General features: G+C 50.7%; 1 protein-coding gene across 1 annotated transcript in view; it reads left to right on the forward strand.

The window, feature by feature from the left end:
• COL23A1 (collagen type XXIII alpha 1 chain) overlaps positions 1-27,886 on the forward strand; it is a 356,454-nt gene that overhangs the window by 264,154 nt on the left and 64,414 nt on the right. Inside the window, exon 3 of the mRNA XM_049649024.1 lies at positions 24,655-24,699. Within this exon, the coding sequence (XP_049504981.1) occupies positions 24,655-24,699 (45 nt within the window). The remainder of the gene's footprint in view (positions 1-24,654; positions 24,700-27,886) is intronic.

Below are 27,886 nucleotides of genomic sequence, written 5' to 3' on the forward strand. Positions count from 1 at the left end.
GGTCTCGGCCCAGGAACTTCACACTACAGGAGGCTCCAGAGTTCCCAGATAACAAAGGCACTGCTCAGAGAAAAGATGCCCTCAGACGCCCAGAGCCCAGGGTGGTCCCTGGCAGGCCAGCGGGCAGCTTCCTGGCAGCTGTGCCCACCCTCCTGGCCAAGCATCTTCGCCCGGCTTGCACGTGCCTTCCTCCTGGCCTGGCCCCCCTCCCCGGGCTGCCAGCCTGGGCAGCTGTCACTCTTTGGGAACTCTTTGTTCTCTTTGTGGAATTTAGAGGAAGGTTCTGCCAGCTTGGATGGAGACTGGGCTCGGCTATTTCCCAGCAACTGATAACAGCTGGGATTAAAAGATGAAAAACCACGCAGATGTCCCAGCTCTGCCGGAAATCAAGAAGCCAAGTGTCTGTGTCCAAACCCCTGTGCCTTGTGGCATTTGTGCCTGCCGCACCCTCCTGATGGCGGCCCTGTCTGCCCCCAGAGCCCCACCCGCCTAAGGACCCCGCCCAATGGGGCACCATCTCCAAGCCACTGATTTCCCCCGGGGGCCGTTTGCGGAACCCTAGGGGCACACAGCCAGCACCCCTCATCAGAACACAGGACTCAGGCTGGATTGTGAGTTCCGAGCCTCGGCCCCTGGCGGGCAGAGTGGCCTCTTTCATTTTTATTGCAACATTTACCAAGTGACAGGCCTGTGATCAGTGCCCCGGTGGTGGCTCTTATGTAAGCCTCACAACTCGAGAAGGTAGATGCCAAGAGATCCTGGGTTTGCAGACTTGGAAACCGAGCCTTGGGGAGATTAGGTGACCTACCCAGGGCGAAGCGGGGATTCAGCCCAGGTCTACTTGGCTTCACAGCCTCTACTTGGGACCCTGCACTTTGTTGCCTGGTCTGCAGGCTCTGCAGCAAGAGAAACCCAGAAGCAGCAATTCTGCCTTCCAGAAGGTTCCTTTGGCCACACAGAGCCTCCCCAAGCTGCCCTCACCAATGCCCTGGTGATGGGAGGGGAACCACAGGCAACACACCGTGACAGCGTGTGATTTGGGGCAAGTCATTGCCCCAGTTGGGTCTTTGTTTTCTCATTTCGTTCGCTCAACAAGTACTTCTGAGTGCCAAGCACTAGGAAATAAAACAGACGAGATCTGTCCTGTCAAGGAGCTTATATTCTCACAGCATGAAGACATACAGTGGGCAGGTGACACATGAGGTGGGAAAGACAGTGGGGAGCTGATGAGCCAGGGCCATTAGAGAGCGCCACTCTGAGGAGGTGACATTTGAGCTAAGACCCGGGTGACAGAAGGAGCCAGCCACAGGGAGGTGGCTGGGCTTCCCAGACCGAGGACCCCTCCTCTGAAGCAGGAATGGGGGTGGGGACACGGGAAGAGCGGAAGGAAGGTCCGTGCGGTTAAACCGGGGCTGGGGGATTTGAAATGAAGTCGCAGGTGTAGCCCAGGGGCAGAGTGTGTTGTGGGCCAAGGGGAGGTGGTGGATCTTTACCTGAATGCAGAGGAAGGCTTTCGATGGCTTGACCAGGAGAAGGACATGCCCTGAATGAACAGACAGTGAGAACTGGGGACAGGACAAACCCAAGAAAGTCAAAGCCCACAGAGATACAGTGTGTGTGGGGGTCAGTACTTCATAGTTTTCGGGGGAGAGAAGGTAGTGGGATCTGAAAATAACAGGAAAGCAAAAGTCTCTGGGCCCTTCTCCTGGGGAGACAGGGCAGCAGGTGGGGCTCGGGGGCCAGCCCACACCATCTGAGGGGACCCAGTCAGAACTGAGGCTTTGTCCAGTTGTCTTTTTTTTTTTTAATGTTTATTTTTGAGAGAGAATGTGTGAGGGGGGAGGTACAGAGAGAGAAGAAGAGAAAGAAATCCAAGCAGGCTCCAGGCTCTGAGCTGTCAGCACAGAGCCCGACATGGGGCTCAAACCCACAAACCGAGAGACCATGACCTGAGCTGAAGTCGGACGCTTAACTGACTGAGCCACCCAGGCACCCCTGTCCAGTTGTCTTAGAAATGGAAGCTGACTCTGGTGGATTCTAAAGTCGGACACAGCAGATTTCCATCCTGACTGCGTCGTCCACAGTCAAGAAATCAGATACGGCTGTTTTCACCTGGGAATAAATTTGTCTGATAAAATTTGGAAATCAGTTTGGCAGTGAACTGGTGAACAGGTTTGGCGGGGGTGCCGTGAGCAGAAAAATCCAGCTGACGCTTGCAACTTGAAATTGGCCACCTGGAGAAGAAGGGCTTTCTGCCTGACAAAGAGGCTTTGAGGCGTTGGAACTGACAGCACTTGTTGTCTGGGGAGCCGGAGGTCAGATCCCAGACCCCCAAGACCAGAGCCAACCCCCCGCCCCAGGCTAGCTGTGTTTTCCTGCACACCCTTCGGGGTTTTTTTTATTTTTTTTTAATGTGTATTTATTTTTGAGAGAGAGTGTGCATGCAAGCGGGGGAGGGGAAGAGAGAGAGGGAGACAGAGGATCTGAAGCAGGCTCTACACACTGACATCAGCAAGCCCAATGCGGGGCTCGAACTCAACGAAGTGTGAGATCATGACCTGAGCCGACACTCAGCTGACTGAGCCACCCAGGTGCCCCCACCCTTCAGTTTTATCGTCCTGAAGCCATCAGTCCTCAGTCCTGCCGTCTGAATGCCCTCTCTGCCTCTAGTCCCTTGCCTGAGTTGTGAGGCCCCATCGTCACTCTCACGCATGGCTGCAACAGGTGCCCGCCCAGTCCCCTGGCTCCCACCCCTCGAGTGGCCCCCGCCCACCCCTGGGACCACGGGTATCCAAGTCAGTACACGTTGCCAGGACTGGGAATCAGAATCTCTGGGGGTGACCTGGAAATCTGCTCTCTCAACAAGCCTCCTGTTTGAGAAGCGCTGGCCTGAAGGATAAAACACAAATTCTTTAGGACTGGGCTCCACGGACTTTAGGTCAATGCTTCTCAAACTGGTTCTGGGCCAGCAGCGTCAATATCATCCGGGAATTGTTCGAATTACAAATTGAAGACCCACCCTGAGACTTACTGAAACCAGAAACTCTGTGGGGGGTGAGGCCCAGCCATCAGTTCTAGGGGGACCCGATGGGAGTGCAAGGTGGAGGCCCTGCTACCTGTCATGGCAGGGCCTTTGTGCCTGCTGTCCTTCCTGCCTGGGACGCCTTCCTCTCTTTGCCCAGTCAGCTCCAAGGGGCTGCCTGGCCTCATCTGAAGCAAAAGTTTCTCAGGGAAACCTGGAGCCTGCAGAGGCCAGACTGTGTTCACCTACGACATACTGTAGGAGGTCCCTCCTGTATGTTTCCTTCATAGCGCTTACCAGTCTGTAATTTGGTAACACCCTTGAGCCAACACCTGTCTCCCCCAACTAGTCTGTAATGATGGTGGGGGCTGTGCCTAGCTTACTCCTGTTCTCTCCCCAGTCCCTGGCAAATAGTGGGGTTCCGTTGGAAATTATCACCTTCCTCTGAATAACATGAATATCCTGTGACTTCTTGATTTTTATATATTTTTTAAAGTTTATGTGAGAGACTGGAGAGAGAATGAGTGGGGGAGGGGCAGAGAGAAGGAGAGAGAATCTCAAGCAGGCTCTGCACTGTCATCGCAGGGCCCTGATGTGGGGCCCAAACTCACAAACCACGAGATCATGACCTGAGCCAAGATCAAGGGTCGGACTCTTAACCGACTGAGCCACCCAGGCACCCCTTGATTTTTCCATTTTAGTCATTATCTATTAGAAGTCCAGAGCCCTCCCTTTTTCTGTTGTTTTGCATGAAATCTGCTACTTTCTCGCAGGAGGTTTTCAGGATCATCTCCTTTACCCCAGTGTTCTGAAATTTCAAGATGGAGTGCCTGGTCTGTTAGCAAGGTCTATTTTCTTTCACTGAGCTGCATTCTCAGGCAAAAATTTCTTGAATTATGTCTTGAATGATTTCCCCCTCCAGAGTTCTCTTTTCTCTCTTTCTGAAGTTTTTGTTATTGGCAGAAAGGACAGTACCTAGGCTGCTCCTGATTTCCTGTGCTGATTTCCTTATCTCTTCTGTCTTATTTTCTGCATCCGTTTGGCCTATTGTTTTGCTTTCTTGGAGACTTATTCTTGCAACTTTCTTAGACTTATTCTTGCAACTGTACTTCAAATGAAATTTAAATCTTTGCTACCATAATTTTGATTTGCAACACACTTTACTACCATGATTTCTATTTGCAACACATTTTGTGCCAATGTTCTCTGCATATTTCTTTTTTTTTTCAATATATGAAATTTATTGTCAAATTGGTTTCCATATAACACCCAGTGCTCATCCCAAAAGGTGCCCTCCTCAATACCCATCACCCACCCTCCCCTCCCTCCCACCCCCCATCAACCCTCAGTTTGTTCTCACTTTTTAAGAGTCTCTTATGCTTTGGCTCTCTCCCACTCTAACCTCTTTTTTTTTTTTTTCCTTCCCCTCCCCCATGGGTTTCTGTTAAGTTTCTCAGGATCCATATAAGAGTGAAAACATATGGTATCTCTCTTTCTCTGTATGCATATTTCTTTTTAATAGCATTCTGATCTTGTTTCATGGATATATCAGCCATTTCTCCAAACATATTGTTGTTGTTAAGTGTTGTGTTTTTGAAAATCTGTATCCTCTGAGTTGCTTTTCTCCACTTGTTTTGGCCTCGGTCTTTCATTAAGAGGCTGTCTCAAATGTCCAGCACCTTTGGCTCATTTTTCATAGTGGAAACCTAAAAAGCCCACTGGCAACTCCATGGGCACAGAAGGGGCTGGTCAACCGTGGCTTCACAGGGGTGTGAGCTGGCTGGATCTTTCTCCTAGGCTCATCAGAACCCCTAGGAAGAGCCTTCTCATCTTCTGCCTGGAATCAAGGGCCTGGTAGCCCGTGTCCTGGAGCCCTACTGAGGAAGGAGAGGTGTGGGGTCCTCCGCATTCCATGTGTCAACTTTCAGTTAATAGTATTCCTCCCTCAATTTTGCCTGGCATCCTATATGCAAGACACTATTTTCCTGTCTCCAGAAAATTACCACCACCCCCCCCCCCTCCACACACACCAGGGTTCTACCCAGCTTGAAGAAGGACACCTGTCCAGATACCATCCGGTATCTGGGCCAATACCATCTCCGTTGAAACTACTGAACTCTGCCATTATAGCACAAAAGCAGCTACAGACTGCCCATAAATAAGTGGACATGGCTGTGCCCTAATAAAACTTTATTTATACAAATCAATGGTGGGCCAGATTTGGACCCTGGACTATAATTGGAGATCCCTGGTCTAGATTCCAGCTCACCAGGTAACTGGTGCTGCCAGGTCCTGAGTGCTTTGGGTGTTTGCATTGTGGGTTGGTTACTCTTGAGTGTTTGCCGGCTTCAAGTTTTGGCTGTCCCACTTCTGCACAGGCAATAACCCTTCATTGGCTCCTTCCCAGCTTCCTAAACATTACTGCTTTCCTACTGTGTTTCCTTTCCTGACTTCTCTGCCGTTGGAGCCCAGGTTTCTGGACATAGTAGAGCCAAATGTATGATACACCCCATCTCCCATCTTTAACTATCAGGCAGGCTCCTTTTATTCTTATTTATTTATATTTATTTATTCTTTTTTTTCTTTTATTCTTTTTTATTTTATTTTATTTCTTTTTTATTCTTTTATTTATTCTTATTTATTCTTATTTATTTAACAGGTCCCTCAGGTTAGTTCCCTCTTTAAGCATCTAGAACTAACATCCATGAGGGTTGGTTTAGGCTGTGTGTCTTCACCAAATGGTACTTTTCTGTTGTTGTTTTTTTAATAAATTAATTGAGCCACACGATCATTAATGTACCACATAACATTAAAGACCTCTGAGCAGACTTGAATATAACTTCTTTCTTTCTGAGGCCCTGCAGAGGGACTGCCTGCCATTCTTGCCCAGGTGGGGCAGTGTTGGGCAAGCTAGCTCCCAGAATGCTCTCTCTGGGACCATGGCCACGCTCTCTGCAGGACCCAGAGCCCAGGGCCTGACCAGAGCCTGGAATTTGGCCTGTGTGGTCCGTGCTCTGCAAGTGAGGCTTTCTTCCTTAGCCCCTTGGCCCAAGGCCAGGAGAAGAGAGGCAGTGACATAGCAGGGTTTGGGCCAGGGGTTGGGGAGGTTGGGGGACTTTTAGGCCTAGGCTTCCTGGAGAGGGATCACAGTTTATCTGCCAGGGATGTCCCATTAGCTCTGGGACCTATGGGGTGCAGGGAGAACCCCGACCCCAAGCAATCAAGCCCAAGTCCCAAGCACCCTGGAAGCCTTCAGAGGAGCAGATAAGCCAGTGGCTGGAGCTGTCCTGAGGGCCACCTACTGACCAGTGGCTGCAGTGAGCTACCTAGACTGACCACTACTCCTCCAATTGTGACAGGTGGGCTCTGTCACATCCTGTCTGCCCCTCCCCTCTCCCAAGCCCCAGGTTCCTCCAGGGTGGAGGTACAGGATTACTGTAAGGATCAATAAGAGAGAGACAGGGGAACCTGGGTGGCTCAGCCAGTTGAGCATCTGACTCTTGATTTTGGCTCAGGCCATAATGTCACAATTCATGAGTTCGAGCCCCGCCTCGGGCTCTGCACTGCGGAGCCTGCTTAGGATTTCTCTCTCTCCCTCTGTCTCTGCCCCTCCCTCGCTCTTGTGTGCTCTCTCTCTCTCTTTCTCTCTCTCTCTCAAAATAAATACACTAAGACAGAGACAGATTTGAACAGGCCCAGTCAAGAGGGTTGTTTCTGACATAACACGTCTATAAGGCACAGGTGGAGTTTCAGACCATGGCGTGGTGTGGCCAGAACTCCATGCTGCTGTCCCGTGGGTTCTGGGAGACAGGGAAGCGGGGCAAGTTTTCCACCTGTGCATGGCTCTGCCTTCCCTTCTGTACCGGCACCGATCCCAGGCATCCTGGACCTTTCCCCAGGGCCCCCACTTCACCTGCCCATCTCCCTGACCTCACTCCCCATGCTGCGTTGTGATTGGCTGCTTGCCTGTCACCTCCCAGCTCCTTGTGACCATCCCAGGTGCCTGGCACAGAGTGGGTTAATGTGGGACAGAAAAATGAGCGAAAGGATGGATGAATGAAGATGGATAATTCAATGGACGGACAGGTGAACAAATATCCAGGTGGATATTTGATTGCCTGAATAAGTAACACCGCTCATTTACCCAATACTATGTATTGAGCCATTTTTCCACGGAGGGCTAAATGGATGAATGAATTATGATGAGGTAACAGTGCCTGAGGAGAAGGAAAAGAAAAGCAGTGGGATGGAGGTGGAAAAAGCATAACAAGTGAGTAAACAGAAGATGAATTCGAGAACCACCTGAGCGGACAGAGGACCCCATGGCCACACGTTCACGGTCTCCGTGTCTGTGTCTGTGAGCTGAGGAGTTGTTCCCAGGGTCCCAAGGGGGAGGGCTTGGGAGAAAGAATTCACAAACACTCTCCTTCTGTCTATTAAAAAAAAATTTTTTTTTCTCTAAATAAACTTTGAACCCACTTCTAAGTATGTTTGGAAAGAGCAGTGATGGCTTTCATGAAGGGTAAATTATAAGTGCTTCCTTCGCAGCTTTGTTTGGGGACCCTCAGAAACACACGCAGCCCCCAGAGCGAGTTGCTAAAATGCGCAGGAGACAGGAAACATATGCTGGGTATGACGATGTCAAGCAGGCTTACTGTGAGCATATGTGCTTTACTGTTGATGGAATATATTCGGCAAGTGTTCCAGAAAGAGGCCTTTCCTGAAATGGAGGTCAATGAGAACACTCCCCCGTCTCATAAATCCTTGGGAAAAAAAACAGGCCTGTCTCCCACACACATGTGGCTAATTATCTGGGGGCTCAGGGCTGTCCCCGGAGAGCAGTTAAGAGCAGTGTACCCGGACTCTATCTGCCCCAAGTGGTTTCCAGCAGCCCAGGCTAGAAAGACCTTGCCCTGGGTTCATAAACTGGCGGTTTCCCACCCCAGGGGGCAGAGGGGGACAGTCACAAGTGCTTAACAATAAAGGAGAAAAGAGCGCATCTTCTTTTCCAGTGCCCACCAGAGATCAGACCCAGATGCAAGCCACTGGTGGACGCCCTGGACTTTACAGGGCCACTGGCGACCATCCACCTTGGTCCAGTTTAGCTGGATTTGGCCTGGGCCTGAGACTCCGCTCTTAGAGGACCAAGGCAGACTGGACAGATGGGCAGACAGCTCCATCCCAGTGCCCTAACAGGTACTGTAGCAAGTGACTATCCCTGGGCCCAAGAGTGGGCAGTGAGGAAGTCTTCCCTGAAGACAGTCCATGACTTGTCTAGGTCTTGAAGGATGAATAGGAGTTTTCCTGGCAAGAAATGGGAGAAAGGACATTTGGAGACATGAGCAACACAGCTCAGGGGCTGGTGCATGTTCTGGGCCAGGGGTTCTAGCAAAAGGTGGGCCAGGAGAGATGTATGGAGGACAACTCAGTGGGGGGTGGGCAGAGCAGGCCAGAAGGGGGCACCTGGCTCAGCCGGAAAGGCTGAGGAGCTCAGACTGTGTATCTCCAGGACAGTGGGGAGCCCATGGATGGCTTTAAAGGGAAGTGGTGGGATCAGATTTGTGGTTCTGAAGGACCTGACTGCTGGGTAGAGAATGACAGGAGATAGGAGAGCCACGGAGGAGGCTGTGACCATCGATCCATGGAGAGATGCTCGTAGGGACCCCGCAGGGACAGAGTGAGGGCGACTCTGGTTCTTTCTCTTCCTGACTGTGATTTGAGGCCTGTAACTTAACTTCTTGATGTTGCAGATCCATAGCAATGACATGGGGGTAATAGTGTCTTGCCACATTGTGGCAAGCCTCATTGTGAGGCTTCCAGTAAGACAGGGGCGCCTGGGTGGCTCAGTCAGTTGAGCGTCTGACTCTTGATTTCAGCTCAGGTCATGATCTCATGGTTTGTGGGTTCAAGCCCTGAGTCAGGCTCTGTGCTAAAAGCATGGAGTCTGCTTGGGATTTTCTCTCTCTCTGTCTCTCCCTGCCCCTTACCCACTTGTGCACTCTCTCTCCAAAATAAATAAATAGACATTTAAAAAAAAGGTTCTCCTTTTTTAAGGCTGAATAGTATACAGTATTCTATGGTATGTATATACCACATTTTGTTACTATATTACTTTTTTAAATGCTAGTAAATTACACATAAAATGTGCCTTTTAAACCACTCTTCAATGTACTACAGTTCAGTGGCCATTTGGCACATTTATAATGTGCAACCATCACCACTGTCTTGTTCTGAATCTTTATCACTGGCCCCAAAAGAAACTCTGTACCTATTAAGCACTAACTCTCCATTCCCCCTTCCCCCAACCCCTTGTAATCTTTAATCTATTTCCTGTCTATGAATTTGTCTGTTCTAGACATCTAGCTATTTCACTGATATAGAATCACACAGGATTTCTCCTTTTGTGTCTGGCTGATTTTACCTAGCATAATGTCTTCAAGGTTCATCCGTGTTGCACCATTGTTATAACCTGGACGTTTGTCCCCCCTGAACTCAGATATTAAAGTCCTTACCCCCGATGTGATGGTGTTAGGAGGTGGGGCTCAGGATCTTAGTGGACCCCGGGGCTCAGGATCTTAGTGGAGCACAGTTCTCCATCAGGCTTCTGTAATGGGGAGACGTCAGTGCTACTTGGACTATTCCCAGAGCTCTGGAGGGGTGCTGTGATGCCATGGGGAGCAGGGAAGGGGGCTCCTGCCTGTGGACCTGCCATGTACAAGGCAGTGTGCCCACATCCCAGCCAAGAAGGTGGGAGTTATTTTACCCTGCAGAGGAACTAAAAGATGCTTAGAGAAAAGGAACTTGTCCCAAGTCACACAGCTGGTGTATGGCAGAACTGGGATTCAAAGCCAGCTGTGTCCAATTCCAAAACACTTGCTTTTTTTTCTTTTCTTTTCTTTCCTTTTTTTTTTTTTTAAAGAAAAAGAAATGGGTTCTGCTTGGGGCTTCTCCCATCTATTCACATGCTATTTTCTGGCCAGAGACGCCTGGGTGTCCCCAGACTCAGGCAGCTCCTGGGTCAGTTACTGCTGGCGGTGGAGGCGGTGTGGCGGAGGGGGCGTGCTGGGGTTACTTTTGAAAGTGCTCAGGTGGCTGGGGGCTCAGCCCCACTCCAGTTTCAGATTCAGTGGAGCTGGAGTGACCCAAGAATTTGCATTTTTTATAAGTATAATTTGCTGGTCCAGCAAACACACTGGAAAACCAATTGATTTATTCTCTCTCTCTTTAATTTTTTTATGGGTTTTTTTTTTTTTTTTTTTTTGAGAGAGAGAGCGAACGTGAGTGAGGGAGGAGCAGAGAGGGAGACACAGAATCCAAAGCAGGCTCCAGGCTCTGAGCTGTCAGCACAGAGCCCGACGCGGGGCTTGAACGCACGAACCACGAGATCATGACCTGAGCCAAAGTCGGATGCTTAACCGACTGAGCCACCCAGGCGCCCCTCTTCTCTCTCTTTAAACATCTCTTTGTTTCCTACAAAATATTACAAGCCTCAGGTACTTTCTATGGTGCTATGTTGTCTTCTGTGTGCTCAGGGGATGGAGGCTGGAGGCCAATTATGAGTTTACAAAACTCATAAACCACCAGAGATTATTTCTGCTCCTACTACTGTTAGGATTAGTAAGTGTTTACTGTATGGCAGGTGCTGTTCTGAGCTCTGTCATGTCAATCCTAACGTGCTCTCCACAGCCACCGTCTATCTCATCCTATCGAGGAGGAAAATGGACTCAGAGAGAGCAAGTCACTGGCTTGGGGTCACACAGCGTCAAGTGACAAGGCCAGGATTTGGCCCAGGGTGGTCTGCTGCCAAAGTTCATGCTCCAGCCACAGGCTATTCTGAGCTGAGACAGAAGTCCCTCACCAGTGCTGGTGGAAAGTAACTGAACAGCCTAATCACTGTCCCCAGTTCCTTTCTCCCTCTGAATTCCCTGTCTCAGAGAAGAGCATCATCATCTACCCGGCAGACCCCAGGAACGTGAGTGGATGCACCTGCCCACACTTCCTGAGCACTGCCTCTAGGTATGAAATCCCACCAGGTGCTCTATGCGGCTGACCACGCCTCGATGATGTTCTGGCATTTGGGAGAGAACCACCCTGACTGGGGGCTCAGTCTCACAACCTTGAGATCATGACCTGAGCTGGAATCAAGAGTCGCACACTTAACCGACTGAGCCACCCACGTGCCCCAAAAAGGAAGAAGATGCTGACCCTTGCGGGCCTCAGACTGAGTGAAACAAGCTGGTCATGAAAGGACAGATACTGTGCGATCCCATTCATATGACATATCTAGAGCAGGCAAATCCATAGAGACAGAAAGGGGAGAGGTGGTGGCCAGGAGCTGGCAGGATCGGGGATGGGAAGTTGGTGTTTAATGGGGACAGAGTTTCAGTTTTGCAAGACAAGAGAGTTCTGGAGACGGATGGGGGTGATTGTTGCACAACAGCGTGAACATGCTTAATGCTGCTCAACTGTATCTCAACAATGGTGAAGATAGTCACTTTTCGGTGACCACAATTTTTAAGAAATAAACTTACCACTTATTATTTTTCAGAAATAATAAAAATGAGGGGCGCCTCAGGGGCTCAGTCAGTTAAGCCTCTGACTCTTGATTTCAGCTCAGGTCACGATGTCACGATTTGTGGGATCGAGCCCCATGTCAAGTGCTGAGCTGGAAGCATGGAACCTGGTTGGGATTCTCTCCCCACCTCTCTCTCTGCCCCTCCCTGGCTCACCCTCTCTTTCTCTCAAAAATAAGTAAATAAACATTAGAAAAAGGAGAGAATAAAAATGTTTATAGTGTAATAGATTGAAAGGGTGAGTTGTGTGGTGTGTGAATTCTATCTCAATAAAGCTGGTCAGACAATAACGCTGCCCTAAACATGGCCGGGCCCAGTGTTACTGAGCGCCCCAGGGTCAGGAGGAAGAACAAGTGCTGAAGTAGAAGGGTCTGCTGGCACCCGATTGTCTGAGTGTGGAGGGAGAGCAGGTCCCAGGCCCTCCGTAAGGGCCCAACAACATCCAAGGGCAGGGAGCCGCTGACTGGGTGGCAGGGAAGCGGGTGGAGTCCCCTCTGAGCCAGGCAGACTCAGCAAATGAGGGCCTGGGAAATCAGACCCGGCTCTTGACAGCTGAAACTCTCCAGCGGGAGTGTGGGCCTCAGCCCTGGCCCTGGGGGTCAAGAAAAACAAATGGTGAATTACTCGAGGCCCCTTGAGAGTGTGAGTCAATAGTGCTGGGAGCAGCCCCTCGGGGCCCCTCAAATCTTCCCACACTGGCTCTAGGCTCCTCTGCAGCGAGTGGTCTGTGAAGCTGCAGCAGGTTCTTCACACTTGAGTCGTGTCGGTGGGCCCAGGCTGTGGGGCCTATTGACTTTGGGTAGCCCTTGTCCCTCCCTCGCTCTGTAACAAGGGGCACTAGTGTCCCTGCCCCCGTGGGTCCACTGTGAGAATTACATGAGGTCTGGTTGCACACCCATCAGCCAGCAGGTGCCTCGGAGTTTATATCCCTCCTCCTTCTCCTGGACTCAAAAGGGCTCTGCGTCCTTCCTGCTGTCTGTCTTCAGGGTCCCAGGACCTCAGGGCTCTCCCACAACGAGAACAGAGTTCATTCATGCCCTGACCATTTGTTCAGCACCAGCCCATGTGTCAGGCCCCATTCATGAACCAATAGTCCTCAGGGAACTGACGTTCTACTGGGGAGACAGAAACCATAAATCCTAAAAGGCAAATAAAATCAATAAGATAGAGAGAAGTGGCTGGAAGAAAATAAAAACAGGAAAATATCACAGAGAGTGCCTAGGGGCAGGCCACTTCAGACAGTCACCAGGGAAGGCACAGTGAAGAGTCAGCCGTGTAGAGATGTACGTGCAAAGGTCCTGAGGTAAGAGTAGTCCGGGCAGAATTCAAGAAGCAGAAGGAAGGCCTTGTGGCAGAGGGTGGGGAGTGAGGGGGAGCAGGCAGTACATAGGCAGTGCTGAGAGCCTCCTTCCTCACCGGCTGCCCGCCGGAGTGACCACCTATCCCAATTTGCCTAAAAGTCCTAGAAAAGTCCTGGGCACACTGCAATGGTTGGTCACCCTAGCACCCACCGGCTCCCCATATTTACTAGATGCATAAGTTAAAACACCCTAGGCCCTGCTGGCGGCTGGCATGGCCTTCCCTCCAGGAAGCTTTGTTTTCCTGTCCCAAGGAGCCTAGAGTCCAAGGTCCAGGGCCCACGGGGTCAGATCACCTTGAAGCAGGTGGCTCGGGCTAAGTGGCCACCTTTTTTCCTGAGTGTCATTCCCTAAGTCCATGGCCACACCATGTTGGCCACGTTCCAAAGACCTCCAGCTGCCTGGCCTCACCTGCCCTTTTCTAGGACCTTCTGCTTGGGGCAGGGCGGGGCTGTTAACCTGCAGGTTATGAGGCGTTCTCATGAAAATCAAAGCTCTCATGAATGGCTTTTAAGTTCAAAATAAAATAAAGTAAAAAATAAAAAATAAAAAGCTTTTCATTCTCTGCAAGCAATAAATCCTGGCCTTCGTTAAGTTCGAAAGGATACACATTGGCCCATATGTCAGTGATTAAGGCTTTGGGGTGAATGGGGAGTTGAGGAATTTGGTATATTTGGGATGTGCTGGTTTCTGTGCGTCTCTCTGGAGCCTGTTTTCCAACAGGAAACAGGATCTCAGGAGATGATAGGCTCTGGGGAGAAGCTGATTTGCACCAGCACAGATCTGGGTCTGGCCGAGCCCCAGAGAGTGACCCCAAGCTTTTGTACCTAACACCAGTGACCCACAGCTGGTGCTCCGGATGTACTCCCCGCCTGGGCAGCCGCAATTTCTTGGTATCCAATATCTTTCTTTGCCTGGGCACCAGCTCTTTCCATATTCAGGTTAACCTCCCAACCTCCACCTTTTGAGAGCCCGGGCAGGGGTAGAGAGTCCCTCCCTACACACTTCTTCCAGTCCAGGCCAGCTGGCTGGTCAGGGCCTCTTTACCCTTCAGAGATGCTTTGAGCCCCATGGGAGAGGAGTGCCAGGGTATCTCCCAGACCCTCATTCTTCGTGTGAATTTGCTTAGTCCCTTCCGTAGCCTGAGTCAAGGGCAGTGGGGAGGGCACTCTGCTAAGCCCAAGAAATGGCCTGTGACCGGGTGGCCCCAACATGGGGTACCCATGTACCTTACATCCGTCACTCAGAAGGATCCTTCAAGAAGTCCCCTAAAGGGGCGCCTGGGTGGCGCAGTCGGTTAAGCGTCCGACTTCAGCCAGGTCACGATCTCGCGGTCCGTGAGTTCGAGCCCCGCGTCAGGCTCTGGGCTGATGGCTCAGAGCCTGGAGCCTGTTTCCGATTCTGTGTCTCCCTCTCTCTCTGCCCCTTCCCCCGTTCATGCTCTGTCTCTCTCTGTCCCAAAAATAAATAAACGTTGAAAAAAAAAAAAAAAAAAAGAAGTCCCCTAAAGTCTCTGCACTAAGACACAGGACCCTGGCAGCCCCACACATCGTCGACCAGAAGCCCTTCCATGAGCCCTGTCACTGAACACCATCCACCCGTGTTCTCCTTTCTAAGTCCTTCTCACTCTTGTGTCTGGATGAGACATTCCATATTTTTAGGTCTGGTGCCTAAACCACAGCCCATTTCCCCAAAAGTAAGGCACTTAGCAGGGCAGCCTTGGTACCAACAAGAGCCCTGGCAGACCTGAGCCCACCTCTTGGCCCCTGAGTAACTCTGTGACTTGGACAGGTCACCTCCCTTTGGGCCTCAATTTCCTTTTCTGTAATCAGGGCCGATCATATCCACATCTCTGAGTTATGATCAGGCTTAAAGAGAGAGCAGAAGCTGGGCGCCTGGGTGGCTCAGTCGCTCAAACGTCCAACTCTTGATTTCAGTTCAGGTCATGATCCCAGGGTGGTGGTATCTGAGTCCCTCGTGAGGCTCTGCGCTGAGCGTGGAACCTGCTTGGGATTCTCGCTCCCTTTGCCCCTCCCCACTTGCTTATACGCTCAAGTGCGCACATGCCGTCGTACTCTCGCTCTCTCTCTTTTTCTCTCTTTAAAGTAAAAAGAGAGAGCAAGAGAGATGGCAGAAGTTCCCAGCATGTGGCCTGCATGGGTCAGCAAGTGTCAGCAGGTCTGCCCCCTCCCCCCACCTTGCCTGAGCCCTTCCCACCAGGACCCATGGGAGATGGTTCTTGGGTTTGGTGTGCCACCCGCATGAGTAATAGGTTTGAACTCCTTGATCCTGTTTTAAATGCTTTAGTAAAGCCTCTCCTGACCCAAGAAGAGGAACCAGCCTGGAAAGGGCAGGCACTTCAGATGGCGTGAGGAGAGCATGCCAAAATTGGGCCCGAGTCATTCCAGGCCTCCAGTGCTGGTGGTAGCATGTGGCCTTTTAATTCAGTATTTAATTCACAGGCCTCTGAGAGCCATCCCCAGGCCCTTTCCATTTTGTGTGGTTCCCAGTATTTTTTAAAATATCACAGGGGTGCCTGGGTGGCTCAGTCGGTTAAGTGTCCGGCTTCCTCAGCTGAGGTCATGATCTCGCGGTTCATGGGTTCAAGCCTTGCCTCGAGCTAAGTGCTGACAGCTCGGAGCCTGGAGCCTGCTTCGGATTCTGTGTCTCCCTCTCTCTTCCCCTCCCCCACTCATGCTCTGTCTCTCTCTGTCTCTCAAAAATAAATAAACGTCAAAAAAAATAAAAATATACTAATAACAGGATTGCCTGGAGGCTCAGTGGGTTGAGGATCCGACTTTGGCTCAGGTCATGATCTCCCAGTTCTTGAGTTTGAGCCCCCCATTGGGCCCTCTGTGGTCAGCACAGAGCCCACTTTGAATCCTCTGTGTCCTCTCTCTGTCTGTCCCACCCCTGCTTGCTCTCTCTCTCTCAAAAATAAATAAACATTATATATATACACACACACACACACACACACACACACATAATAATAATAATAACAAACCCCAAGAGGTGGTACTAGACAGGGGCACCTGGGTGGCTGAGTCGGTTGAGCATCCGACTTCGGCTCAGGTCATGATCTCACGGCTTGTGAGTGGGAGCCCCGCCTCGGGCTCTGTGCTCGGAGCCTGGAGCCTGCTTTGGATTCTGTGTCTCCTTCTCTCTCTGCCCCTCCCCAGCTTGTGCTTTCTCTATGTCTCTCAAAAAAATAAATAAATGTAAAAAAAAAAAGAAGTCGTACTAGACCTCATGGACTATTAGAACCCCTCACCTTCAACAGCATCTTCTTGTGCGGGAGGCAGGCAGCAGGGTTTGGACGCGCGGTCCCAGGGCCTACATTGCATGGCCCCACCTACTACTGGCTGTATGACTCGGAGGGTCACTTCATCTCTCTGTACCTCAGTGTCTCCATCTATAAAGCAGAGATGATAATGGTAGTTTTCCTCATAGGTTCGATATGAAGAATAGCTCGGTTCATACTGTGAACCAAGATTAGTACCAACCGTAAAGCACTCAGTAAATGGTACCACCTAACTTGTTTTTATTAAACACTGTTGGGGGCCGCTGGAGCCATCCAGGACTATCCGCTCCTTTGGAGAGAATAACAGTGTCCACATTTGAGGCCCTTTGTGAATGTGCAGGGCACCACCAGCCTGCCCCCCACCCCCTGCGATGGACCCTGTTCGTTCAGTCGGTAAATGGCATGATATCTAAGTGGGCTTGCCAGGTCTGGTCCCTGGGGCTGTGGGAGTCCGCCACCAGCCTGGACACAACCCTGGTTCCAAGCAAACATTTGCCCTACCAGCCCAGCAGCCTGTGGCATTGGTCTTCCAAACTGCTTCAGGACCTTCCAAAAAGCAGCAGGGCTCCCAGTAGCGTGGTGGATGGTGGAGCCTGCGGGGACAATAAACCCCTTTTGGAATGAGTTGTATGTGCTGAGCAAGAAGCTGTGATTTTAATTCCCAGAGTACAGCATGGCCCTCGGTACTGGCCAAGCTCAAGCAACCTGCCAGGTGGCCACAGGACACACCTGCCCCCACTCCTGCAAGGGACAGAGGGCTTCATTAGCCCAAGCAGGAAATGAGCAGGGAGAATGCTACCCTCCCCTGGGCAAGAGTTTTCAACTCCGAGGTTGGCCTGAAACTTATAAAACAAAATTATCTGGGGACGTGTTTTGGTGATCTGATGTTAGACGCTCAAATCCAGGGACCTCCCCTGCCTTCTCTGCTCAACGCGCACCCCAGTGATGGCCGGGGGGCCTCAGACAACCGCAAGGACCTCCAGACTGAAGGTCTGGGGCATTCACATTCCTGGATCCCCAGGCCCGTCCTAGAGTTCTGGGAAGAAGGTCAGATAAAGGGGCCTCCGATGCCCATGAGGCTATGGCCACATCCTGGGATGATGGTAAGAACTTGGCCTTGGTCACAACGACCGAAGAGTTCAGAGGACAATGCACTGGAGTCACAGAGACCTGGGTTCAGATTCCTATTCTGCCATCTCCTCAATGTGTGACCTTGGGGATGCCACCGTCCCCTGTGACTACACAGTGCCAGCCTCTCGGTAGACATGCAGCTTCAGTCATTAGCCACGCTGCCAACAACATTTCTGTGGTCTCTGTGAGGCCCCCCTGAGTTCTTCGTCATGCTCTGGTCCTTGGGAGCTGAGAACCCTGGGAACAGTTCCTTTTTTAGGTTTGGTAAAATACACACAACATAAAATTTACCATTTTAACTGGTTTTTTTAAATGTCTGTTTATTTATTTTGACAGAGAGATAGAGAGCAAGCAGGGGAGGGGCAGAGAGAGAGAGAGACAGAATCCCAAGCAGGCTCCATGTTGTCAGCACAGAGCCCGACGTGGGGCTTGAACTCATGAACTGCGAGATCATGACCTGAGCTGAAATCGAGTCAGATGCTTAACTGACTGAGCCACCCAGGTGCCCCATTTTGACTGTGTTTTTAAGTGCTATAAGCCAGTGGCATGAAGTATATTCACGATGTTGTTCAACCATCACTACTATCTGTTTCCAGAACTTTTTCATCATCCTGACAGGAAACCCTGTCCCCATTAAACACTAAGTCCCCATGCCCCCCCACCCAGTCCCTGCCAACCACCCTTCTTTTTGTCTCTATGAATTTGACAACTCCAGGTACCTCGTATGAGGGCAATCATAATAGTATTTGTCCTTTTGTGATGGGCTGATTTCACCTGACGTGATGTCCTCAAAGTTCACCCATATTGTGGCACATGTCAGAATGCTCTCCTTTTTAAGGCTGAATAATATTCTGTTGTGTGCATACATCACATTTTCTTCATCCGTTCACCCATCCGTGGACATTTGGGTTGCTTCCACATTTTCTGTTGCCTCTGGCAGCATTTCTTGACGTCTCTGAGCCTCATTTTCCCTAGTCTTTAGGGAAAACGGTGTGGGAAGGGATGAAAGCGTTTTCTAGAACTGTATGTAGATTCAATAAGATGAATTACACAAAAAGCCACCTGGCCTTAGGGGCTGGCAGGAGGGAGGAGCATGGGAAGGGCTGAGGGCTGAGTGGCCCACAGAACACGGGCCTGGGCAGGCTGGCCCGTACATGGCCTGGCTGGGCGGGCAGCCCCAGGGCCGCAGTAAGGCAGACATTGCTGGAGGAGGGGTCCTGGGGCAGTTAGTGCCATCGAGGCTTGAGGAGACCACCGCTTTGAGAGCTACATCCTTGGGCTTGACACCTCCAAGGGAAGCCTGCTGGGGTTTGGGCCCCCCCTTTGGAGCTGGTCGGTGGCATGAGTTCTCCAGATTTTTATGAGTTAGAAATAATTCCATTTTGTCTGGCTTCGAACAGTGCTCGAGAAAACCATCGTTCTCCCTGGTTACTTCATGTGCAGTTGGTGGTCACAGGTCATTCCACAGCAATCTGGAGCCGGGGCTTGGCCTGAAAACCGAGGATTTCTTTCAGGAACCCCATTCCCAAACCATTTGACCCCTGCATCCTGATCCCTAGCTCCTTAGACCACGAGGAGGGACATGGAAAATCCCCAGACAAAGCCCTGCCCATGAAGTCCCTGAAGTAGAGCCACTGTGTCTCAAGCTTTACCCACCCTGGTGGACACATGAGAGCCCGTTTACATCAGGACCCCGTGTTCTGAAGGCCCAAAGGCCCCCCTCCAGCCAGTTACTTACTGGGATCCCAAATAGGCACCTCATTTGTGCCCCCCAAGCTGGTGTGTCTGCTGACAGCTCTTCTGTTTAACAGTTCTGCAAGGCAGCTATAATTCCATCACCCCTAAAATTTCACCCTCGTGGGTTGGGAACCTAGGGCTCAGAGAGGTTGAGTAACTCCTCCAGGTAAACAGCTTACATATCACTCATGAGTCATGTCTTTTCCCCTCCTAGGCAGCCACTGCCTTGCTGGTGTCTGTGGCACACAGCCTCTGGAAGGACACCTCCAAGGTGCCACCATGGCAGCATTCACGGTTAAACACTGGGGTCCCCACAGCTGCCAAATCCCGACCCAGCAGTGTATGGGTTCCGCACAGAGGTGGGGAAAACAGCAGAAGCTGGTCTTCATCATGGATGGATTTTCCAGCTGGAAACCATTTTCCCAAGAGCATCATCCTTGGGCAAGACCTGTCTTCCCCCGGAAAGCCTCAGTTTCCCCATCTGTATGTAGGCAGGCCACTCAAAACATGCTTCCAGATGCTTCCCAGGGCAACCTGGATGTCTGAATCTGTGCTAGCCATGGGAGAGGTTTTCCCCCACTCCAGAAAGGAAAGAAAAGAAGAAAAACAATGAGGAGAAAGCTCTGGGGCAAACCACTGGGCCAGGGCCCTCCTTTGTTTGTTTGCACAAAGGGTTGACCAGTTGTCAATCTGTGAGTTGCTCACACAGAAGACTCCAGTATCTGGTTTGGGCTGGCCTCAGAGTGGGTTCAAAAGCATCAGGCTCCTTCTCTTTCTCTACCGAGACCCTTTCATTTGGGAGTCCTGTGAAGCCTGCAGCCCCACAGGCCCAGGGTGCCCAGCAATACCCAGGTCCTGCAGCCCCACAGGCCCAGGGTGCCCAGCAATACCCAGGCCCTGCCCCACTCCAGGCCTGCTGGGAACTTGTCCATAGCCTCTGGGAGGTGGGCGTCCCACTCTGCCTGGGCAGCCACTCACCTGCTTAGCCCCCCTCTTCATCAAGCCTTCTGCCTAACCGTGCCACCTGGGAGAACCACCAGACAAATCCATTAGTTCAGCCGCCTCGGCGAAGGCAAATGTCTTCATCTGGCTTGAGTTATGCAAGATGAGACTTTTACATTCGGACCCAGTAGTGACCAGCAGGAAGCCATGGTGTGCTTTAGCTCTCAGGCCCAGGAAGAGCCTGGCTCACTCTTCCACTCACGGGCCCCTTTTTTGCCATGTCCCTCAAGAGCTCAGCCTGAGGCAGAGCCAAGCATGAGCCTCTGTAACCTGGTGAAAGCCCGGAAGCCAGAAGCCAGGGCGCTGGGCCTTGCGAGTGAACGTGGGCCTTTTCCCTCCTACAAGCAGAGGAGCGTGATGCTGTGTGTGCCAGTGGGGGTTCCTGTTCCCACACTCTCACTTTCCCTGAAAACAGATGTGCCCTGAGAGGAGAGAAGGCCTAACACCAGGCCAGCTGTACAAGGTTCCCAGGCCCAGTCAGCCCCATACAGGAGCTGGGGAGGAGACCGGGATGTATGTTCTGGCCTCAGTGGACCTGAGATGTCAACGGGGAGATGTCAGGTTGGCAGGTGACCGGACAACATGGGCATCACAGGTCCCATCTGAGGTCATGGACATGGAGGTGCTCCGTGAACTGCAAATCCCTCACTACTCTGTTATCAGAGTGCCTTACCTAGTCGACATGGCCCTTGGGCGACTCCAGTACAAAACTCAAGGGCTGTGTCCAGTATCAAGGAAAATCAAGGGCCATGTAACTGGCATGAGCTTCTGCTCTCAAAACTCAGGGGTGCATCCTTTATATGGACAAAATATCTTCAGCAAAGATGCCAAGGCTATACAGTGGGGAAAAGACAGTCTCTTCAACAAATGGTGTTGGGAAACTGAATATCCACAGGCAAAAGAATGAAGCACCAGGGCCCTTACCTCACACCATAGATAAAAATTAACTCAAAAGGTTAAAAAGGCAACAAAAGCAAAGATAGACAAACTGAGCTACATCAAACTTAAAAACTCCAGCCCAGCAGAGGGAAAAATCAACAGCACAAAGGCAACTTGCAGAATGGGAGATGATGTTTGCATACCACGTGCCTGATAAGGGGTTAATATCCAGAAGATGGGAACTCCTGCCACTCAACAATGACCACAAAAATCCAACTAAAAAATGAGCAAAGGGCGGGCGCCTGGGTGGCTCAGTCAGTTGAGTGTCTGACTTCGGCTCAGGTCATGATCTCACAGTTCTTGGGTTCGAGCCCCGCGTAGGGCTCTGTGCTGGCAGCTCAGAGCCTGGAGCCTGCTTTGGATTCTGTGTGTGTCTCTCTCTCTTCCCCTCTCACTCTCTGTCTCTCTCTTTCTTAAAAAAAAATAAATAAACAAACATTAAAAAAAATTAAAACAAAATGGGTAAAGGGCTTGCTTGAATAGACATTTCTCCAAAGAAGACATACACATACAAATAGCCAACAGGTATATGAAGAGATGCTCGACATCACTAATTATTAAGGAAATGCAAATTAAAACCACAATGAGATATCACATCATACTCATTAGAGTGGCCACTACCAAAAAGCAAAACAAAATAAGACAAAACAAAATAACAAGGGTCAGCGAGCCCGTAGAGAAATTGAAGCCTTTGTGCACTGTTGGTGGGAACATAAAATGGTATTGTCAGCATAGAAGACAGGATGGAGGTGCCTCAAAAAATTAAAAATGGAATTACTGTATGACCCAGCAACTCTGCTTGCAAGTATATAGCCAAAAGCATTGACACCCGGATCTTGAAGAGATGGTTGCACACGCATGTTCATTGCAGTGCTGTTCACAATGGTCAAGAGGTAGAAGCAACCCAAGTGTCCATCACCAGATGAGGTGAATGGATCAAGAAAATGTGGTGTATGGGGGTGCCCAGGGGGCTCAGTCGGTTAAGTGTCCGATTCTTTTTTCTTTTTTTTAAAGAATCCGATTCTTGATTTCGGCTCACAGTTCGTGAGTTTGAGCCCCACTTTGGGCTCTGTGATGATAGTGCAGAGCCTGCTTGAGATTCTCTCTCCTTCTCTCTCTGTTCCTCCTCTACTTGTGCTTTCTCTCTCTCTCTCTTATTCAAAATTAATAAATAAAACTTTAAAAAGCGGTGTATGCTTACAGTGGAATATTTATTCACCTTAAAAAAAAAAAAAGAAAGAAATTGTCACCTGCTACCACATGGATGAACTCTGAGGACATTACATTAAGTAAAACAAGCCAGTCACAAAAAGACAAATACTGTATGATTGCATTCTATGAGACACCTAGAACAAGCAAACTCTTAGAAACAACGCAGAATTTGCCCGGGGCTGGAGAATAGGGAAAGGGGAGTTGTTCCATAGATAGAGTTTCGAATCCTGCAAGATGACAAAGTCCTAGAGCTCCATTGCACTATGTGTGTGTTGTTAACACTTCTCTACTGGACACTTAAAAATGGCTAAGATGGTACATTTTATGTTGTGTCTTTGAACACAATGAAAATTTGTTTGAATGGCAAACTCAAGAGTGCAAGAAATAGCACATTTCTCATCTTTAATAAGTTATGCTTAACCATGCTGACTTCAAACACCCATCCATGAGACTGGCAAGAAATCCATCCTCGGGGCGCCTTGGCGGCTCAGTCGGTTAAGTGCCCGACTTCGGCTCAAATCATGATCTTGTGGTTCATGGGTTTGAGCCCCCAACGGGCTCTGTACTGATAGCTCAGAGCCCGGAGCCTGCTTTGGATTCTGTGTCTCCCTCTCTCTCTGCCCTTCCCCCACTCATGCCCTATCTCTCTGTCTCTCAAAAATAAATAAACATTAAAAAAAAAAAAAGCAGGGCGCCTGGGTGCCTCAGTCGGTTAAGCGGCCCACTTTGGCTCAGGTCATTATCTCGTGGTTCATGGGTTCGAGCCCTGCAATGGGCTCTGTACTGATAGCTCAGAGCCCAGAGCCTGCTTCAGATTCTGTGTCTCCCTGTCTCTCTTCCCCTCCCCCACTTGCACTCTCTCTGTCAAAAATAAATAAACATTAAAAAAAAAAAAAAGAAAGAAAGAAATCCATCCTCACCCACCCCCAGGCCTGCAAAGGTTTTAGAGTCAACATAGCACTGAGGGGCATCTTCCACATCCAGCGGAGTCTCTCTCTTCTCTCTCTCTTTTCCGTAAAGATGCTCCCTCCTCTTCATCCAGGACCGTGCCTCAACAAAAGTCTAGAAGTGCCACTGACCTGGGCTGCTTCTGCTTTTATGCCCAGTCCCGATCCCTGGGCCAGGGTGCCCCATGACTGCACGCTTGACAACAGGAGAAAGGAAGGAAAGTTCATACACATGAATTTCTTAGTAAACCATCCTGCCTCAGACCTGATTTGTGGCCAGCCTCAGTCTCTCCTCTGTGGTTATGCTGAGGGATTTTGGAGGGAGTTCAAGGTCGACTTTTATAGGAAGGGGTAGTTCCTTGTAATACAGGCATAGCCTGTGGATCTGCGGATCTACCCTATCTGTGTCCCACCAGGCCGCCATGCAGTGGGTGGGCACCGTGGAAGGAGAGGTATCACATGCCATCTCAAATGGAAGTCTAGTACACATGACTTCACTTCTGCATACCTTTTCCCCCAGCACCTGAGAAAACGGACCCCTGACCTGGGGCAGAGGGGCTGGCTGATCAGCATTCCCCTCCTTCAGCGTTGTGGTTGCTGAGTGGGGGGGACCCACGTGGGCAGAGCGGGGAGAAGGCGGAGGCCAGGGTGGTCCGCGTCACAAATTCAGAAAGGCTTAAAAACCTGTAGATGGAGGGGGTGCCTGGGTGGCTCAGCTGGTTGAGCATCCGACTCTTGGTTCGGGCTCAGGTCATGGTCTCGTGGTTTGTGAATTCGAGCCCCTCACTGGGCTCCTCGATGAAGGTTGGGGGCCTGCTTGGGATTCTCTCTCTCCCTCTCTTATCTCCCCCTCCCCAGCTCGTGCTCTGTCTCTCAAAATAAATGAATAAATAAATAAACTTAAAAAAAAAAAACTATAGATGGAGGACGTTGCACATTGGTGTGGCCATTACCTACGATCAATTAGGAGAAATTCATGAGCAGCTCCCCGGGTCCGTGGGGGAGGGAGGTGCCGAAGGCTCTAGCCAGCGAAGTAAGAACAGTCAGTCAGTAGACAGGACGGCACCTGATGTTACTGAGTTTCGGCATTTGGAAGCCATGATAGTGTCTCTATGGGATGTGTTGTCTCCGATGTTTTATGTTAGGGAATATTAAAAAGCACTTGTCAGGCCTTTGGCAAGGGGACTCTCAGTTCCGGCTTTATTCTTCTCCTAGACCAGGTTTCTCAGCTCCAGACTCTTCTGCCTCCTGAGTCTCTGGGTAGTCAGTCTCTTCAGGTGGGGAATGACTTGTGAGAGACTAAGTGAACCACGGATGTGAGGGCGGTGGGCAGGCCCGGGGACGCCAGGGCGGGGGGGAGGCGGGGGTTGCTGCGCCCAAGCCCACTGGCTTCCTTTCTCAACCAGTCTGTCCTTATTTTCCTGTCTAGGACCCCCCGGACGGCGCGGCAAGGCTGGAAGAAGAGGCGACCCTGGTGAGTCCCCACGTTTGCTTAGTTTCCAAACCCGGGCCTGGAAGTCTGCCCTCATCGAGACCTGGGACCTGGCTGGAGGTGCCAGTCCCTGCACGCCCCCCCCCCCATAACACAGGACACGTGGCCCTGGGGCCAGGTCTTCCTCTGCCTTCCAACTGGCCACTGTCCCCAGAGCCACAGTGTCAGGTACCTCCTTTCTTGGCTTCTTGGCATCTGCAATGCCAGTGACAGTCCCTCTGTGCCCTTGGCCATCCCCTGAATGTCATGATCAGCCTCTGAAACACTCTCTTTCCTTTGTGGGGGCCACTGATAGTTCCACCAGACCCCTGTCTCTCCACGCAATGCGACAGCCCTCCTGTGAGTGTCCCCTGCCCTCCCGAGGCCTGACAGAGTGCCAAGAGGGGCGTCCTGCACCTTCCTGCCACACGCTTCTGCCACCTTCATTTCACCCAAAATGTACTCACCCTGCACACCCCCATGGCAGTGAAGCTTCTAGAAGCTTCCCCACACCCTGTCCCCACCCAGCTCCCCACCTCCCCTTCCATCATCCAAGGTCTCTTGGTGAGCTCTGGCCTGCCTTTTCTCCCTCATCTCCCACCCTCCCTCTCTGCCTGTTCTCTGGGACCCTTACTTCTCAAACCAGCCTGCCAGAGACGCTCTTCTGTCCTTTCTGACACCCCTGTGGCTCCAGCTCTCTTGTGACGCTGATGACGCCTCCACCCAAGTCGTCTCCAGCCCGGAGGTTGGACTTTGCCCCAATGAACCCAGCAACCCCCACCTGCTCTCCTCTGGCTCCCTGTCATCATCATCGTCATGGGGAGACTCCAGCCACCAGTTCCCTGTGCAGACTCCAGGACAGCATCCCTGACCTCCCTCCCTTTCCCCATCCCCCATGCCAAGTCCCTGTCAATCTCCCCCCTCTACCTGGGCTCTTGGGCCAAGTTCATTACTCTTTGCCCTTAAAGCTAGTTCAGGCATCTCCTCCAAAAAGCCTTCTCTAACCCCGCTGGCTGTGGGCTCTACCCACCCCCCAACCCCCACCTGAGTCTTCAGCACCCAGTCCGGAGCCTGGCACACAGCAGGCTCCAGAACGAACATGCACAGAGTGAATGAGCACATGCTCAGCCTCTAAGCAACTTCACCAGGAGAGTGTGCTGGTGATGCCAGAGGGACCCACCACCAAGCAGATTGCACCCCAGGGGGAAATGGGGAAGTTCTCTCCTTGAATCAGACTCTTCTCCTTGGCGCTGGGCATGGGCTTCCCGCCTCTCCTACTGCTGCCTGCTTGCCTTATCTAATTCCTTACCGAAAGGACTTCCAGATAAACTCCCCAGAGTTCATTACTAGGAAATGCCCTTCACGGTTCTCTGCTTGCTTTGACTTCCAGAGCTGAAGGCTGCTTTGTGTTAGAGTGCCACGACTTTTCTTTACTATTTTTTTCTTCACTGGTTTTGTGTGTAATCACTCCCCCAACACACACACACACACACACACACACACACACACACCACCGGCTCTCCAAAAACACACTTCACCACTCAGTCCTCCTTTCTACCATCTAAAAGGTTTCGTTGCATTTTATTGTAGGCTTCTGATGCCCTTTAATACATAGTGACTTTTTTGAGAACGAAGTATATTACTCCAAAAATCCATTCGAATTATGACTCGGGTTTAACACAGTCTAAAAGTCAAAGAAAGACCAGGATTTACTTGGCCTCTGTGCCGGGTCCTTTCAAGTCCTTCATCTTGTGTGACCCTCACAGAACGCTGCAAAAGATAAGAATATGTTATCATCCCCATTTTGTAGATAAGGAAACTGAGGCTCCAAGGGGAGAAGTGTCTTGTCTAAGGTCAGCTGCTGGGCAAGGGAGGGGCAACACCCCCTCCCTTCCCTGCCTTTTCCCATGACGGGTCCTGATCCCCTGCCTGTCAGGGAATGGTGTGAGTGGCACAGAGCAGATGTCCCTCTTGGATTAGCTTGGGCTGGACCTCCTGTTTATTTCCAGATAGTTTCACGCACATGCACATCCTGGCTGTGGCGCCTTCCCTTGTACAAACCAGGCCTTTTCCTGTGTCCCAGGGAGAAAGGCTCTTTTTGTCTGGTGGGCCAGTAATCTGGCCGAGATGCCTTCCTGCTGCTGCTGTGGCCACAAACCTGCAGACAGAGCTGACCCTGCCTGTGGGAGCCTTTGCCTGGAAAATGCCTTCAGGGCCCTGCCGTGTTTATGCATTTCCGTCGTGATGGAATGGATTTCTCATCTCCCCCATTTCTCAGCACTGCTCTTGCACTCTGGGGAACTAGGGACCTTGGGCAGGATCCTTTTTCCGTCCAGACCCTCCTTTCCCCAAAATCATCCACTCTCCCCGGCTTCCGCATCCCCAGATTCCTCCTCCGGTCCCAGCACTTCTGTACCTGGTTGTGGTGGTCTGTTTTGCACACCTGTCCTTCTCCACCAAAGCATGGGCTCTTCAGAGCAAGGATTGAATCCCTAGGCACTCAGGAGATGTCAATAAATGCTTGTTGACAGGAAGGAGGGAGGAAAGGGAGGAGGAAAAGAGAAAGAGAGATTCGTGGGCAAATGGAGAATAAAGGGTTAGGAAGCAGTAAGAGACAAGGACAAATCAATCTAATCGGTTTGGCTGATGCCTGTGCTAAACCTGTAGAGACAAATAAGTCTCAGAGTTCCAGAAGTTTCTGTGATTTAACAACTAGAACTTAAAAAAAAAAAAAAAAAAAAAAGAACTGGGACTTTAACAGATAGCCACATACTGGCTCTGTTACAATCACACAGGTCTGCCTTGCCATGTCAGTATTAGGGTTTTTAATCTACCTTGACCCCAAGAAACCCTTTCTAAAAATTCAGTAAAAGAGGCATTTCTGGAATGGTAGAATAAGGACTTCTGAAAATCTGCAGCAAGAATACTAGGGGGAAAAATGGACCTTTTCAGAGTTCTGGAAATTAAAATCTGGTAACAACCCAAGAAATGTTTATTCAAGACAAATATCTTGCTAAGAACAGGGAGGTTTTAGCATTTTAACTTGCCCATTTCCCAGCCCCATGGTAGCCTTAAAAACCATCAATCTCGGGGCGCCTGGGTGGCTCAGTCGGTTAAGCGTCCGACTTTGGCTCAGGTCATGATCTCATGGTCCGTGAGTTCGAGCCCCGCGTCAGGCTCTGTGCTGACA

The sequence above is a fragment of the Panthera uncia genome (genome assembly GCF_023721935.1).
Source record: "Panthera uncia isolate 11264 chromosome A1 unlocalized genomic scaffold, Puncia_PCG_1.0 HiC_scaffold_17, whole genome shotgun sequence".
NCBI classification, from domain to species: Eukaryota; Metazoa; Chordata; class Mammalia; order Carnivora; family Felidae; genus Panthera; species Panthera uncia.